Source organism: Apus apus, chromosome 5 (genome assembly GCF_020740795.1).
Source record: "Apus apus isolate bApuApu2 chromosome 5, bApuApu2.pri.cur, whole genome shotgun sequence".
NCBI lineage: Eukaryota > Metazoa > Chordata > Aves > Apodiformes > Apodidae > Apus > Apus apus.
Genome location: NC_067286.1, coordinates 28,366,605 through 28,382,844, shown reverse-complemented (window position 1 = coordinate 28,382,844; position 16,240 = coordinate 28,366,605). Strand labels below are relative to the sequence as shown.

Below are 16,240 nucleotides of genomic sequence, written 5' to 3'. Positions count from 1 at the left end.
CATGCTTCCCTTACTCTTTTCAGGTACAACTCAGGCTGTTAACCTCTCAAATTCTTTTGCAATGTTCAACACATAGCTTTTTAGACTTTAATTCTGTAAAACGAGCTCTGATTTTAACTCATGTATCTTCTATGATTAAAAAAAAATAATTAAAAAAATAAATTAAAAACCAACATAATTTCCAATCCTCCTACAGTTTCAAAACTATCTCCCACCAGCTGTATTCTGGTTTTCCTTCTCCCTACAGTTCAAACTTTCTTTCCCTCCCATAGGGCCTTGCCAAGTTTCCAGTGTGATGAGAAAAGCAACCATTTGTGTTTTGGAGTAGTGAAAACCATTACTGCTCAGTAGTCTTCAGTCAGCCTGATCTAGTTAAACTACATCTAAAGATCAGTTTGTTGTTGTTTTTGCAGTGGGAATTGCTGGAGATGGAGCTTATGGACTCTCTCTTCTGGGGAAAGACTTAGTGAAAATGGGTCTGGTAGTCTTATAAGGCCAAGTAGAACCTACTATTTCATTAGCAAAGCTTTTCTTTTCAAGTTGAGCTTACACCAAGGAAATTATGTTTGTTTGACTGTAGCCTTCTAGCACATGTCCACATGGGTGAGAGCCATTTAAAGTACCAACTTACATTGTATTTAACTACAGACAAGGACTGGAGGAACAGACTAAGGGGAAGCAATGAACCTCTAAAGCCTTTAAGCAACCAACTTCATCTCTCCTTATGTACGCTAGCAGAAAGAACCCAAAAGAAACAGCTTTGGGTACACACAGATTGTTTCCCCTTCATTCCCAAACACACACTATTTCATTATTTCCTTTGTAAGCATTGGATTTTCTAAAATGCTGCCAAAGTAAGAATCAGTCTGGCTCATAGAACCCAGCACCCGTGAGTTCATCGCTTCCCTCCATCCACTCCTGCAAGGGCTACTACTTCCGGCTTTTGTTACTGTTCCTTCCACTTGCCATTAAGTGGCATTGACAATTGTCTCAAGGGCTCAATTATGCTTTTGATCCAAGTTCTCATAGCAATGCACTGGGACCTACTTCCAGTCTTACCAGCGACCATGGCTGCAGCTCCAGTATTAGCAGCAGGAGCATGAGCCCAGGGATTGGTTTCACGAACGGGCATAGCTGTGGGCACTACAGCAGCCTGGGATGGTTTAGCAGCAAGCACACAGAAGGCAGAGGCAGTGCCATTAACTAAAATGGGAGCAGACAACATCAGGGCAATTAATTCATGCAAGGCATGCACGTGACAGGAATATTAGTGGGCCAGGTCATATCTATCAACATACAATGATCTCAGACACTTCCACATGACAGCAGTTTGTGTAAATTAGCCAAATGGGACTGACAGTCAGCAAAGCCAGTAAATGCCATTTCACCCAGCCCATGCCTGTTAACGGTGGGTTTTATGTATTTGATGAGACTAATGACAAACTCGTGTTACATTTTTAGTTTTTATAAAGAGGAGATATGGCTCACCAGAAGTTACAGTATGATTAATTTTAGATTAAAAAGAACAAATTTGAGATTCAAAGTAACAATAGCTACATTTAACCAAGAAGAGGTTCTTTTTTTTCACACAACTTGTATAAAAGCATATCAGTGAAATGAAGATCAGTGGCTGCTGCAAGTTCTGTAGTTGGCCTCTCTCCACAACTTATCTAAGTGTGTGAAAAACAGTAATCATGTGGTGGCACCAGCTCTCTTCCCTTGTGGGATTTATTCCTTTGACACACAGTTGGGAAGGTTTTCACAGTTCAGAAGGAGGAAGGTTAAAGTAGCTGTTATCTCAGTCCCTTTCACAGGTAACTATCGTGTGGTAGGTGCATGAACTTTTGTTAAAAACAAAACCACAGTAAAACTAAACAGACAAGATGAATAGAGCAGGATGAGTTTCCCCACAATACTGATAATAGGACTTGCACAAGAAATCAAGACCATGTGTTACTGGAAAGAAACACGATGTGTGCATTCAAGCCTCATCCAGCATGACCACAGCACGCAATCACAAACCTTGAAAGGCAGGAGACTGTGGTGCGACTACTGTCACTGGCTTTGTCATGGGGGCTGAAGAGAAAGGATCCTCTGACGGTGCGCTGAAAGCACTGGTGATCTGAGAGCACAGGGCACTAATGCTGTCTGTCTCCCCTTCTACCTCAGGGACTAAAACGTAAACAAAATTAATTAAACCGGAAGTTTAAAGGATACAGAAACAATTTAAGAATACCAATGTGAAACTGAAATACAATGAGCTCCCTTATGTCCTAAATTTTCCTGCTACTGATGCGCATGACAGCTTTTTTAAAAAATTAGTATTGAAGACCTAACCTGAAATAGAACACGACGTTAGTGTATTTTGTGACTAAGTCGAGAGGGTAAGGAGATCAGTGATCCAGATTTAGTCAGTTATTGCTGCTTCTCTGTGTTGATGTTCATTTCAGAAAATAAAAGGGGCTTCTATAGCGTTAGTGGAGATCTAAATCTTTCAGTATTAAAATGCTAAACATACCAAGGATTTGGCACCAAGATTTGGCATTTTGTGAAATGAAAACACTTATGAGAGATTTAAGTGTTCCAACAACATACTTCCAGGTTCACTAGATGAAGTTTAAACACGCTGACAGTGACACACAGGAGCAAATTATGGCTAGAGTTAGGATGTTGATTGCTCCAGTTCTGCAGCAGCTGAAATCCCTAGCTCCTGTGGTAGATGTATGAAAAGCAAAAGCTGAATACTCAAATAAACCGGACACCCAATTTTAAACCAAGTATCAGCGTAATGCGGATAAAGCAACATCTGGAGTGAAACTGTCAACTTACCAGATGTTGTCATTATTACTAATTGCACTGCTTTTCAAAAGTACTGATCATCAGTACTTCACTGCACAGTACTGACATCAGCAGGCATAATTAAGCACAAATAGTACAAAACCCATAAGATGTCATGCACCATATCTAAAACTCAGGGGAGGCATGCCCACAAATTGATTCTTGGAGGGATATTCCAATACAGCCCACGTGGTGTGATGGGAAGCAGCACTGGCAGCCGTGTGCACGGGAACATGCATCAGGAATGCTCTGCCTCATGAAAACCCCAGGTGGTAGTGTGCTCAGTGAGCATCACTAGTGAGCAGTGCTCTAGTCCGGTAAAACTGAAAAACCCATTGCTGGTCTTAAAGCACAGGTCACCAAATAAGGATTGTAAGAGAAGTCAGACTAGTTATTTTTGTTGATTTTGTCTTTTACACAGTAATTTTTTATTTTAAAGCTTAGAATCGTAATACTAGCTCTGTTGCCAAGTAAGGGTACAGCTGGCCTGCAGGATAACCTAGCTAAGGGGATTCAAGGACATTAAGCAAGGTACTGAGCAACCCAGGTGTTTATGTTGGGATGATTTTAGAAAACCCTACTACCATCATGTGAAAACTGTACCACACATTACCAATACAGCCAACCGTGCCACCTGAACAGTAAAGTTTCCCTTAATGGAAGATGAAAAGCCAATTCATTGCTCCCAAAAAGAAGAATTCAGACAGGCAGAAGGACAGACTGTAGAAAAGCATCACATGATCCCATGAGAAGTGGTTAAAGCCTTGAAGAGATCTGTCTCTCAAGATGCCCTGGCATTAAGTGGAGGAACTGGTCCAGTGACTCAGAGGGAAGAGCCAGCACCTATTAATTCAACAACACCCATTCCTGGAGCACTTCAGCATGTGCTCCAGTATTTCAGATAGGGATTAGAACTGTTTGTCTTCTGCATGTGGATATTGCATTTGAAATCCTTGCCTATTCCCAAAGCAGTTTTCTGACATGCTAATGTTTGTTCGTAAGAAATTATCCACGTGAGGCAGGAAGAAGGATTTACTAGAAGATAAGGAGTTATTTGAAGCAACCGAGAAGGAAAGGAGAAACAGGCAATTTAAGACAATGTTTCACTAGAACCATTTGGTTTTACCTGCATTTTTCATGGGGAAATCAGTCTTCCTTTGCACTGTTGAAGGCAGCTCATTTATTCGCAAAGACAACTGGCGTTTGAAAGGAGACATCTTTTGGCTAAGGGCAGGGAAGCCCCTGAAAGACCCTTGCCTGGCAAGCTGTTCTATAGGGGCATGCCTCCGTGGAATAGCATGGGGATTGGTCGTTTCTTTATCCAGAGAGGCCGCAACTTCAGCAGTAGGAGAGGTTGGTGAGCCAGAAGAGGGAGCAGTATTGTTTGGTGCAGCACCTGGTGCTACTGTTTTCACTTCTGTTTCAACTGCTGGAGGAAATAGGGTGAGGTTAGGAGAGCAAAGCAAAGTAGTATTCAACTGCTTGCCCCTACTCCTGTTTGTTTTGAAAAGAGAACTTGCAGGAATTTGCATAACTAGTACTCCTCCAAATTAGTTTCTAATACAACAGAAAAATAATTTCCGTATTCCTTGCCTTCACCATGTCACTTTGCACACATCCAGTCTCCAGCACAAAGCTTACTGAGACTAGCTACTTCATTGAAATGATGGCCTTATATATGTATCCTTTAGCTATTTCTGAGACCACAGCTCTAGACATACTTGCAACTGATTTATGGTTAAGACTGAAAAGCGTATTGTGAGTTTGAGACCTTGACTTTGCCTCACACAGAACTATGGCCAAAATATTACTACCAACTGTACTAAGTGACTTTGGGTGGCATAGCTCAGCAGCAGCAGGGAATAGCACCCAGCTCTAGGACCTTATTTTAATAGGCACCCTTCTAGCCCTGCAGAAACAGCCAAATACACCGCACAAGGTTCAGCAGGCCAGAGGCAGCAGCAGCACTGAACAGGTTGGGCTGCATTCAGTGCTCAGGCTGCAGCTGGAATAGATGGAAGTGTGCTGGGAGATTCAGCCTCTGAGCTGACAGGGCTTGCTAACACCAGCCACATTTACAGTGAGTTCCTGAGCCACTTTAATTGAATTTAGCTGTAATATTACCACCCAATCACTAGTAAGTTGCACTGGAAGCTCCTGCAACTTTAAGTTGGCTGCTTCATTTTGCAGGGTTTTTCATAGCAACACAATGCTTCTGTCAGCCAGGCCTAATGGTAGAAATGTAGGATTAAGCCTGGTTTAAATAATGACACATGATTAGAATAGCAATAGGATTCTCTAGGATAACTCTCTTTCATGAATGCTGTAAGTGAATTTGCTTTGGGGAAAATAAACACAGCTCATCAACACAGCAGGAGAAGGGAAAATATCACTATCCTGGTATGAACTCTGTTTCCTATATTGCTTTCCAAATGTTTTAGGAAAAAAAACCCAACAATTCCTTTTGTTGACATATCAACAGAATAAAAGTCTGGTAAAGAGAGAAGTCACACTAGAGATTTCTGAGGAGCTGGAATGGTAGGAGGAACTAATTATGTTGTCTTGCAAGCTTCAGTACCCATGAGTTGCAGCTGCTCGTTCAAGTGAAACTTTCCTAATCAGTCTTTCTTGGAAAGGATTTCACACACCTTCATTGAGTCAAGACTTTGACTCATGCCCTCAAGTAACAAAGGCCTTATGTTTAAGCTTCATTTAGCACATTCAAACACTAACTTATGGGAACAAGCAGATGGATGATGTAAACGAAGATTAAAGTTTTGTAGTTGAATGGCAGCATAAAACTTGCTGTGGGACCCTCTGAAACAAATGTTCAATTGCACTGTAAAGAGGGCTATGAACATTATTTATAATATTTATTTTTGTTAGCTGTAGAACTCCACTACTTGAAATAAAACTAGACTAAAAAGTTCTACTTTCACTTGAGTTTCAGAACACTCTAATTGATGTTTTGAATGGCTAAGAAGTAAACACTAACTCCTCTCCATCAGTTAGTTACTAGTTTTGATTATAATTAAAAGTGCAACAGTTTGTGTTTTATGGGAGAGGGCTGTTTTGGTTTGGGTTTTATAGAAAGCACACTGGGACTGGTCCATTCTTCCCTCATGCAATATAATTCTATACGTAAGCTTTGTAACCTGCCTTAAGAATCAAAATAAAAATACATTATTTTCTAAGAAAAATGCATATAATTTTCTGTTCATTTATAATAAGCTTGACACTACAAAAAGGATTACTTCATAACATTTTTCTAACAGGGCCTTTTAGTATGGTGCCTACGGTGTTCTCTGCCATACAGCAGGCTGGCAAAAAGCAGGAACAGCTTTCACATAGGAAGACACTTGTACTTTTTCTAGAGGAGATGTGGGAAAACACACTACGAGTGAATCTGGGAGCACTTTTCATCCTGTGAAGCGAAAAGTGTCTGGGAATATGATTTGTACATAAGGTTCAAGATAGGGAATGCTGCAATTAAGTTAAGCCTCAGTCCCTGCTCAGGCTCCAATTCACCTCCGTGCTGGTTTTCCTTGCTACAGATGATTGTTTAAGTTGCACCCCATACCTTTAGCATCCGGCATCTGTCTCATAATTTCCTCTCTCTCTGCTTGTTCAGTAGCTGTAGCGACCCTGAATGACCCCTCTCTAGTGAATGTTGTTCTGCTGGCATCAAAGGTGGCAGTCACTCCACACTCCTTCTCCCGCTTCTGCTTTCGCTCCAGGCACGCTGCAAATGCACAGCCCACGGCATGACTCAGCCTCTCCCCCTGTACAAGACAACATTGCATCATAGGGTAACAGGAACAGAAACATACATGTGCTTCAAGCGTTGCAAAGCGATAACCTGCCTTCACAACAGGAAGACAGGTTAGTGAATTAAGGCATGAAAAAGAACTACTGTAATTGGCCACCTTTTGTATTGCTCCAAAATTAAACCTGGCGTATAAAGGCTCCCAACTCCTAACGCACAAGCTGTGTTCAAGAAGGCCACCCAGAAATGAAAGAGATTGTCAGATAATCTGGTTAGTTCAACTGCTACTGAGATGCTAGTGCGATAACGTGCCTGCACCGATCCCTTGCCTCTGGATACATTTGTGCACAAAGAAACTCTTGTGAAGCCATCTTAAGCAGGTCTAAGTCCTGAAGGACAGATAAGTGCTTATTCTTAGATGGAGGAAGTTCACAGAGGGCTCAGGGAGACACTATCGTTGTGTGCAAGCGTGAAAATTAAAAGCACAGTGGTGACTACTTACACCTCTTAATGGCTCTGACCAAATGCACAAGTTAGTACTGAGTGCCTTCTGAAAAGCACTTCCATAATTAACCAGTAAGGTCAAAAGGATCCACTGTCCAATAACTGCAATAAGGAAAGGAAATTCAAGTCGGAGGAAGTCCCAGCAATCGAGCTGACAGAGCAGCTACAGTTGAGTCAGAGGCACTGTTCCTACCAGTAGCTCAACTCATCTATTATAATCAGTAAGTGAATTGACCTGTTATTCACAGAGGAAAATAGAAATGCTCCAGCTCTAACAAAAGTTTAACTGGGAATGTTTGACTTCATTGTTTCTCTTTAAAGAAAAATGATAAATTGTCAAGTACAATTGGCTCTGAACATGCAACTATGTAGAGTACACGCAATAAACTTGCATGAGGTTTCAAGCACTTTGTATAATATAGGCAGGATCCAACAAAAAGCAGAAATTGGAAAAGGCCAGATCAAGAAGTTAAATAACTTAAGTCTACACAGCAAGAGACTGACAGGGATAACTCACTTGTAAAACCTTCTACTGAAAAATCTTAATCTCTTAGAAGCAAACAACATACTAATTTAATTCAGTTTAGCTCCATCCCTTAACATTCAGATGACCTTCCATGCAAGACAACATTCACATACAAGAAGCTGCATTCGTATCTTGTCTCACTATGATTTTATCCTGGAAAAACTGTCATCGCTGTTTCAGTTTTTGGCTGTATACATTTTCGGATGAGAATATCTTCTATTTTTAGAAGAGTAGTTCCCTTCTGCTAGAGATGTCTGAGGCTGACTGCATTCCATTTATACACATGCTGGGCACTGCTTCTCTCCACAAGACACCACCACAGAGGGATGGCAAATAATTCAGCTACAAAGAATTTGAACTACAACGATTTTCAAGGACTAATATTTTAGCTGAAGTCAAAACCATGTTGCAGTATGCTGGGTAGTTAATTTTTCTGAGTACCCAGCTAAAAGCTAGAAGAGTTGGATACACTCTGTGTTACCCTTACCGTGTCCTTTACGGCCATAAAGCAGTGGCATATCCAGCGTCTCGTCGTGCCGTCGCGACAGATGTACGAGAATGCCCGGTCAAAGTTCCTGTCTGGTGCGCAGAAAGAAACCTTCTCTATTGTCTGATCAACTATAAGATCCTAGAGGGAAAAAAATGCCCCCCCGCAATAAAATAAATGTGAAGAAATATGGAAAAACACTTGAACAGGTAATTTTCAGTGTTAACTGCAAGCAGACAAGTTATACTAAAAAGAAGATGCGGCCTGATGTGGCTATAATTATCTGTCAATCAATTCACCATTCAGAATTCTATTCCCAGTATGAAACAAAAAGGACAGGTGACATTTTCCACCTTTGACAGAAGCATGCCAAGGCAGCACTTCAGAATTCAGGGACCCAAGCAATTCCTAAGATCTCTCCTCTAGACTACGAAGCTCACATTTTCATTTTGTTTTTTTACAGCAGCTCCAATGGTCTTACAATCAAAAAATCGTAACTGTGGTTAAAACTCAACCCTGAAACTCAGGGAGAGGTCTGCAAGTGTGAAAAGGTCTAGCAGCTGCTACAAAATGAAAAGGAAAAGCTGACTTGCCAATTAGCTAAGCAGGGGTGCAATGGAAAAGCACCAACAGCACTGGTAGTACCAAACACCTCTGATTTGTCACCATAGATTGATGGAAGAAGTGTTTCTAAAAAGGAGATAGCATAGTTTAAGAATGATGCCACCTTAATTAAAAATTGTTTTTTCAAAATATTTTCTTTTGACTGGTGGTTAGTCCTTGGCACCTGTGCTAATGTAATCAACCACCAGGAGGCAACAGTATATTCTCTTTTTAAGTTCTATACTTTTAATTATCTCCAGGGTCTGCATAACTCATTAAAATTCAATCTTAAAATATTAGATATATGCAGTAACATTTCTAAAAATAATACATGTATTAGTCTTTTTAAATGAGGCAATCAGTAGACTGAATTCACCTACCTCAGTAGGATTGTATCAGAAACTGAACTCTTAAGAGAGTCATTTCAGTGCTGAAGAACCACACTGTAACAGCAGACCTGGAGAAGTCTAGCCACAGAGCAGGTATTTGACAGGCAGTCATACTGCAGAGCTATATGAATTATTTCTACCTGCTTCTCAGTGTTGGCTTGCAGAAATCATATTTAGGTTGACAAAGTAAGCATTAAATGACATGAATATAACACTAACTGATTTCAGACTAATGAAAGTAAAAATTGTTCTGACAGCCACACCATCTTTTAAAATACTTGTAGGTTTATAAAGGCAAGTCTAACTCTCTTATTTCCAATTGCCTACATCTAGATAAAACCCAGAACTGTTTGCTATTACTTGCACATAGGTGCCTTCATGGCATGTGCTGTGCTATTTCACAAATTAAAGAACTGTACAACAATCTAGAAAGATGCCACAATTCACTAGGGTTCCACTTCAGATATTAGAAGCTATGAAATTTGATACTCAGTTACTATTTAGCTTGAGTCTGAAGGCATAACCCCCTGACTCTCTGCATTGCATTTCTGGAAGTTTGCTTTTGTTCATTCAGACCCATTCTAGGATTTGGATGCGCTGAAAATTACATTGATTAACATGAGTTTGCTCATGTATTACTGCTGTAGCTTTCTGAAGTGGTGCAGAACAAAGCCAAGGGATTCTCCAAGTTCAATGTCAACAGAACTTAGCAGGAAAAAAGTACTCTATGGTAAATGCAAAAATAATAATAAAAAAAGTACTCCAAGCTTATGCTATTTGCCAAATTTTATGAAATGGGTCTTGAAAGCAGTGTGGAATTAACTTGGAAAAAAAAATAGCAGGCATTCATATGTTTGCAAAGCACAAAATTATTAAACTAATTATACACTTCAGTCTTCCTTTCAAATAACATTTGCATTAATGTAATGATTTCTATCAATTTAAAGTTATAACACAGACATAATTATAGATTTAAAACTTTTGTCTAAGGGAATCTAACCTTTGTTTTCTCATCTACAACTCGGAGTCCATCCGCCGAAACCCACAGGACTGCTTTAACTGCCTTCTTCCCAGACTTTCAAAAAAAAAGAAAAAAGGAAAAATCCAGTTTTACACCAACAGCATCAGACTGGAACCCGCTTCCCCTTTCCAAGAACCAGAACATTAAGTGTAGATGAAGTCCACGGTCATTAGGGTGCCCAAAGCCAGATACTCAATCCAAGTTGCAAAACTTTCAGAGAACCAAGCCAAAGCCAGTATTTCAGAAATATGTTGTGGGGATGGGGAGAGGGCACAGAAGAGGTGGAGGTAAAAATAAGGTGTGCAACCACTGACAGTACAGAATTCAAGAGTGACCAAGTGGGTGAGGAATTCCACTAAAGAGTCAGAAGACACTAATTCATAAGGAGTTACACCACAGGTAGCTTCTTTAGCACAAGTTTAAACATTGGAAAACTCTTACCTGGTATCTCCACCAGCCCTACCCTCTGCCCCAACAGTCGTATGGCAGAGCCATGGCATCACTTTAAACCAGTGTCAAAAGCACCCAAAAATCATCAGTTACTGTGTTATGAGCTTAATGCTAACATTAATCAGCCAAACGTGTCACTAGTTGATTGAGAGCTAATGTTGCATCTTGGAGGAGAGGTAGAAAAATATGACTTGTTAACCATTTGGTGTGTATCTTGAAAAAGCAATGGTGTGTGGCAGGCTGACACAGCGGAGGAGTGGTCTGGCTTTTATCCAAGATCTGACTGTGGGAACTTTCAGCTGCCACAAGCTGAGGGTAAGTAAAAGTGGGAAACACAGGAAGGCTTCAGAGCCATTTAAACTGCAGATTCTTTCTAGACTGTTTACTTTCTAAGGAAAAGTTACAGAAAACAACATAAACATTTGACACAATATTCTTCTGAAACTAATTCATTGAACAGAAAGTAGTTACAAGATGTCAACATAATTTTCGTGGTTGTTACAGAAAACTACTAATAGCAATTTTTAATTTATTTTTTTTTTTAACATGTGGCTACAATTCACAAGCCCCATACTTTAAGCCAGCTAATAACATATTCTCCTGTAAGGTTTTTTGAAGCACTGAGTTTATATTGTTTGTGGCTGCTAATGGTACCCACCACAGACTACTGCAGGGAGTGAAGACAGCAACAACATCAACAAAAGATCAGGAGGTATCAGCTTGCAGCTTCATGCAAGAATAGCAATTAATTTATTTTTCTAATAGTTCATTGCAGATGTACATCTTTTGTCTTCATACAGCAAGCAATGGAGCAAGGACACATTCTGGCAGAGACTACCACATGTTCCAAGTCTGCAACGCTGATTTTAACACTGTAAGGTTCAAATATCTTGGAGTGAAATGTCTCCTATTATATCACATTGGTTTCATTTTCAGAGAAAGCAAGTGTGAAGAAAATGGGCCTGGCAGAACTTCTGTTTGTTTTGGGGCAGGAACTACCTGTCCCAGTTTCAGAAGCAGCAATGACACCCCGAGCACTTTCAGTAAGTTTGGTGAGAAGCAAGAATGGCACTAACTTGTATGGAAGAGTGATTAAAAGAGAAAACAAGAGAAAATAAGCACAGCATGAGAGCAAGCTACAGAGAAGTGCTGGCAAAAGCAACTTTCTAAATGTCAATCTAGCCTGATGGATACTCCAGAGAAGGTTTAAAGTTAAACTGTCAGATTCTGTAATGCCTAATGGAAGAAGTATAGCTCACAAGGGAAGATGTACCTAAATTTACCATAGTATGTGTTAAAAAATGTTGCAGCATTAAAAAAAAAACAAACACTTAATTTTTGGTCTTAAAAGGCAGTAAATATCAACACCCACAAAAACAAGTCTATCTCCTCAATGTCCAGCTAGTTTTCATAGTTTAAAAGTCCCTATTAATACCAAACCCAAATGGTTTGTAGAGGTCATAGAATGATAGAATGGTTTGGGTTGGAAGGGACCTTAAAGATCATCTAGTTGCAACCACCCTTGCATGGGCAGGAACACCTCCCACTAGACCAGGTTGCTCAGGGGCCCCATCCAACCTGGCCTTGAACACTTCCAGGGAGGGAGCAGCCACAACTTCCCTGGGCAACCTGTTCCAGCATCTCATCACCCTTACACTAAAGAATTTCTTCCTGATGTCTAACCTAAATCTACTCTCTACCAGCTTAAAACCAGTACCCCTCATCCTATCACTACACACCCTTGCAAAAAGCCCCTCCCCAGCTTTCCTTTAGGCCCCTTCAGGTACTGGAAGATTGCTATGATGACTCCCCAGAGCCTTCTCTTCTCCAGGCTGAACACTCCCAAGGTCTGTCTCCTTTAACTGTTTTAAAAAGGAGTACCAGCTTATAAGCTGTTAGTAGTCTTAAAATCTTTATTTCAAGCAAACACAATTAATCAAGTAAAGACAATACCTTCAGGTAACTGTTTGGTTTAGATTACCATCACTGGAAACAGAGATACATGTGTTTCCCCAGCAAACAATAAAAACCTTGTTTCTGTAGAAATAGTGAACAGTTCCTGAAGTTTTTATTAAAGGGTAACTGAGCTGGGCACTTCATAAAGAAGTACTGATCTTCAACACATCAACTACTCCTTACCTGCTATTTTACCAAATGAGAAATTGGAAATAGCTAAGACATGAAATCTCATGTTTCTCAGAATAAACTTATAAGGCTAAAGAGCTGCCCAAGTCCTCCACCACCACTGGAAGCATAGGGTTCCTTATGCAAGATAACCAAACATGGGTTTGCTACACTAAGGGGAAAAATAAAACACACTATTATCTCCCAGTGTCTTTTTCTAGATTTATGGTGGATACAGTACTTAGGAGTTCTTATAGTCTGTATCCCAAACCCACAGCTACTACTGTTGGGCAACATGATTTTTCCATCTACTGAATCCTCAGTTTATCTGTGCCTACAAATTATATACAAAAGGAACTTCTCCAAATCAGTTTATACTGGATATACAAATCGAAATACTCCATTATGAGTGGGATATTGCCAAGTATATTGCAATTACAGAGCAGATACAAGTATTTGCACTCCTGGCACATACTGGACAAAGATCAGACTGGATGAACTTCAATGCAGGATCACAACTTGTGTAATCAACACTGAAAGTGTGCTCATTGACTACAAACAAAAATATGTAAAGCAAATGGCCAACACCCCCTGGAACAGTGTGGTCTTAGGATGCTGTTACTAAGGGACTCGTCTAGACATCCATATCAGTAGCTGGTCTTCAAGAACTTTTGGATGACAGCACTGCTGGAAGAGAGCCACATGTGGCAGCAACTCTGGGAGCCTGATTTGTCAGTGCTGAGTCAGTCCTGATAGAACCCTTGCTGCTCAGCACTTCATAGGGGGTCAGTAATCTGCTCCAATATGAGATCTGTACTAATTTTAGAGTCCTGAAACATCTCCAGGAGGAGGGTGGATGAGGCACCCATCCTAACAGACAATGAGGTCCAAAGACAAAGCAGGACCACTGTGAGTTGGGCATGAAGGACCTGTCCATCCAAGCTGGCAATGCCCTAGAGATGGACATCTGCACAAAACAAACAATCCACCAAACAAAAACAAAAACAACAACAACAAAAAACCCCACAAAACCAACCAAGCAAAACAACCAAAAAAAACTAAGTGGACTAAATCTGAAATGTGTATTTTCTAATCAACACTGTATGACATTTTAACTGTTAGAAGTGATAGAACATGAAGATAAGTAGCAACTATATTGTAAGGTGGAAAATAAAGTTTTAAGGATGCCAGAGCAGAATTAAAGTTGTCTAATAATGCATTTTTTTAAATACTTCTAAATTGTTTCTAGTCTTTCTGCCTATTTTATTCTGTCCTGAGACTTAGAAACAGCTGTAAAAGGAGTCTGAGGTACATATAAAGAAAATGTTTCATTTCAGACTTTGTATAAACCATTGTGTCATGAGAAATACACGTGCTTAGTAGAAGCAAAACATGAGAAAGATCACCGAATCTGTACTATTATTCATTAAAACAGAAAAGGTTTTGTTTTAAAATATGAAGGGCTGCCTAAAAAAAGGCAGTTGATTCAGTTATGATGTACATGCTGCACAAAACCGCAGAAGTCTAAGCTGGTGCTATCAACAGACACCTCTTATTTAAAGTTTAAAATAGAGTATTTTCAATACATACACTTGAACATTTTTGGACACAAATCCATCAGATTTATCTTTTAGGGGAGAAAAAATATGGACGGATAAAGCAGCAAACCTGCCTGGACTGACTGAAGGCTTCTAGTGTGTTTTAAGCAGCTCTGCAGTTTGGAATATTATATTAATCCCAATGCAAGGCATCTGCAGAGCAATTATAGCTGAGACAGCCAAAAGATATTAGTTATTAGTATTTATCAATCATTAATAAGACAACAGCTGGTTTTTTGGGGGGTTTTTTGGGGGTTTTTTCAGTTTCCCCCTACCATTGTAGGCCAAAGCTGTAAAAAGCTGTAATAAAGGCACTGCCATACAGATGCTGTAGGGATAACTAAACACTATGGCTTGAAGTGGTTTCACTACTAATTAATGAAATTTCACAGACTGAAGCAGAACTCAGTCTCTCTTTGATAAAATATTGTAATAAAAGACAAAGTAAATCTACAAGACTGTGGGAAAGTGTCAGACTTCATTAAAAAAGCAACTAAGATGTAATGGGGAAGTTGGCATATTTAATATATAAAAATCTGTCTGACTTTTAAAAATAAGTGCTATGAAAATATGTCATTTTAAATCTTTGCTTTCTTCTGTATACTAAGCAAAGTTAATACCAACAAGCAGAAGGAAAACTAACATCTCTGATTAGGATGAGGTTGGGGATTTTTCTGTTTGCTTGTTTTAAACAAATTGTAAATAGTATTTAGCATTTTCAGCTGCAAAGCAAACATCATGTTTTTACTCCAACCTGTAGATTCCAGCTTTTAAATTTCATTTGCACATAGGAATGATCTGATTAATCTGACATATCTCCCACCTATGCTATTTTGGCCCTAAAAGCAAAAACAAAACAAACCATCACTACACTTTAAATGTGTGATTTACCAGATCATAGGAAGAAACCTGAACTGGGGAAACAGCTGTCCCTGTGTGACCATACATCACTATCTGAGTGAAAGGTGAAAATGAAGCAGCTGAAAAAACCTTTTTTTACTCCCCCAGCAAAAGCCAAAACAAATTAGTGACCAGAAAATAATCTGCTTCAAAAGACTTTTGTATATATGAAAGTTACAAACCTGTTAGTTTCTATTTAAGTGAAGATTAATTTTATAACAAGATACTTCAAAAGCTATTTTAACTCCATATGAGAACCAAAATAAAAGTTTTACAGGAATTGTAAACACACAGGTAGGGAACAGATGAGAGGTAAAAGAGAGAGAGCTCACTCGGTGATCTACACGCGCTGCCTTGAAGAGATGTAGACAGCAGAAACAAAACTATCCAGCTGCCAGTACAGGACATTCTTAATAAGGATAAAGAGTTCACTCCCTTCACATCTAAGACACTGTCCTCATAAAAAATAAGAGCAATGACAGAAACAGTAAATTTTTCAGCTGTGCAGTTGAACTGCAATTAGAAAAATATAGTAGGTAAACACCTGGTCTCATCTTCATATACCTTTGAATACCTTACTACTCAAGTACCTAATAGCTTAGGACTGTGCTCAAAACCAAAAGGTTTAAGAGATGGTGTGTGTAGGCACATTGCTTTCTCCCAGTGCTAACATTTGGGGGTCAACTCATGGTGCCAGGCAGCTGATCACGAAGCACTCACAAGGCACAGACCCCAGCTGGTCTGTACTTATTTACCCAGGTGATGTAGGCTGGCACAAGTTTAATGATTGAAAAAGAAAAATCCACATTTTATTGAGGAAGACCAAATCACTTCAACAATGCATTTCCAAAACAGTCCGTATGGATTTGTCCATAAGTTTCTGTTTCAGGTTGGTTTTTTGACCGTATTCTTTGTTCAAATCAACGTATTTCTGAGTCTGTTTTAGAAGCAAATATTCTGAAATGGATTAGGGGACTCTCAACACCCTGATTTTATGGCAGTGCTATACCAGGGATGTAACTCCTTATAGTGCA

At 39.6% G+C, this 16,240-nt stretch overlaps 1 protein-coding gene across 14 annotated transcripts in view; it reads right to left on the bottom strand.

Annotated features, from left to right (window-relative positions):
- NUMB (NUMB endocytic adaptor protein) overlaps positions 1-16,240 on the bottom strand; it is a 102,307-nt gene that overhangs the window by 2,631 nt on the left and 83,436 nt on the right. For 6 of the 14 annotated variants that reach the window (XM_051620337.1, XM_051620335.1, XM_051620334.1 and 3 more), the window contains 6 exons: positions 10,114-10,188; positions 8,122-8,262; positions 6,419-6,620; positions 3,965-4,267; positions 2,023-2,172; positions 1,060-1,203 (listed from right to left, as the gene is read on the bottom strand). In XM_051620337.1, the coding sequence (XP_051476297.1) occupies positions 1,060-1,203; positions 2,023-2,172; positions 3,965-4,267; positions 6,419-6,620; positions 8,122-8,262; positions 10,114-10,188 (1,015 nt within the window). The remainder of the gene's footprint in view (positions 1-1,059; positions 1,204-2,022; positions 2,173-3,964; positions 4,268-6,418; positions 6,621-8,121; positions 8,263-10,113; positions 10,189-16,240) is intronic. The other 8 variants (XM_051620343.1, XM_051620345.1, XM_051620346.1 and 5 more) reach the window with 4 other exon arrangements.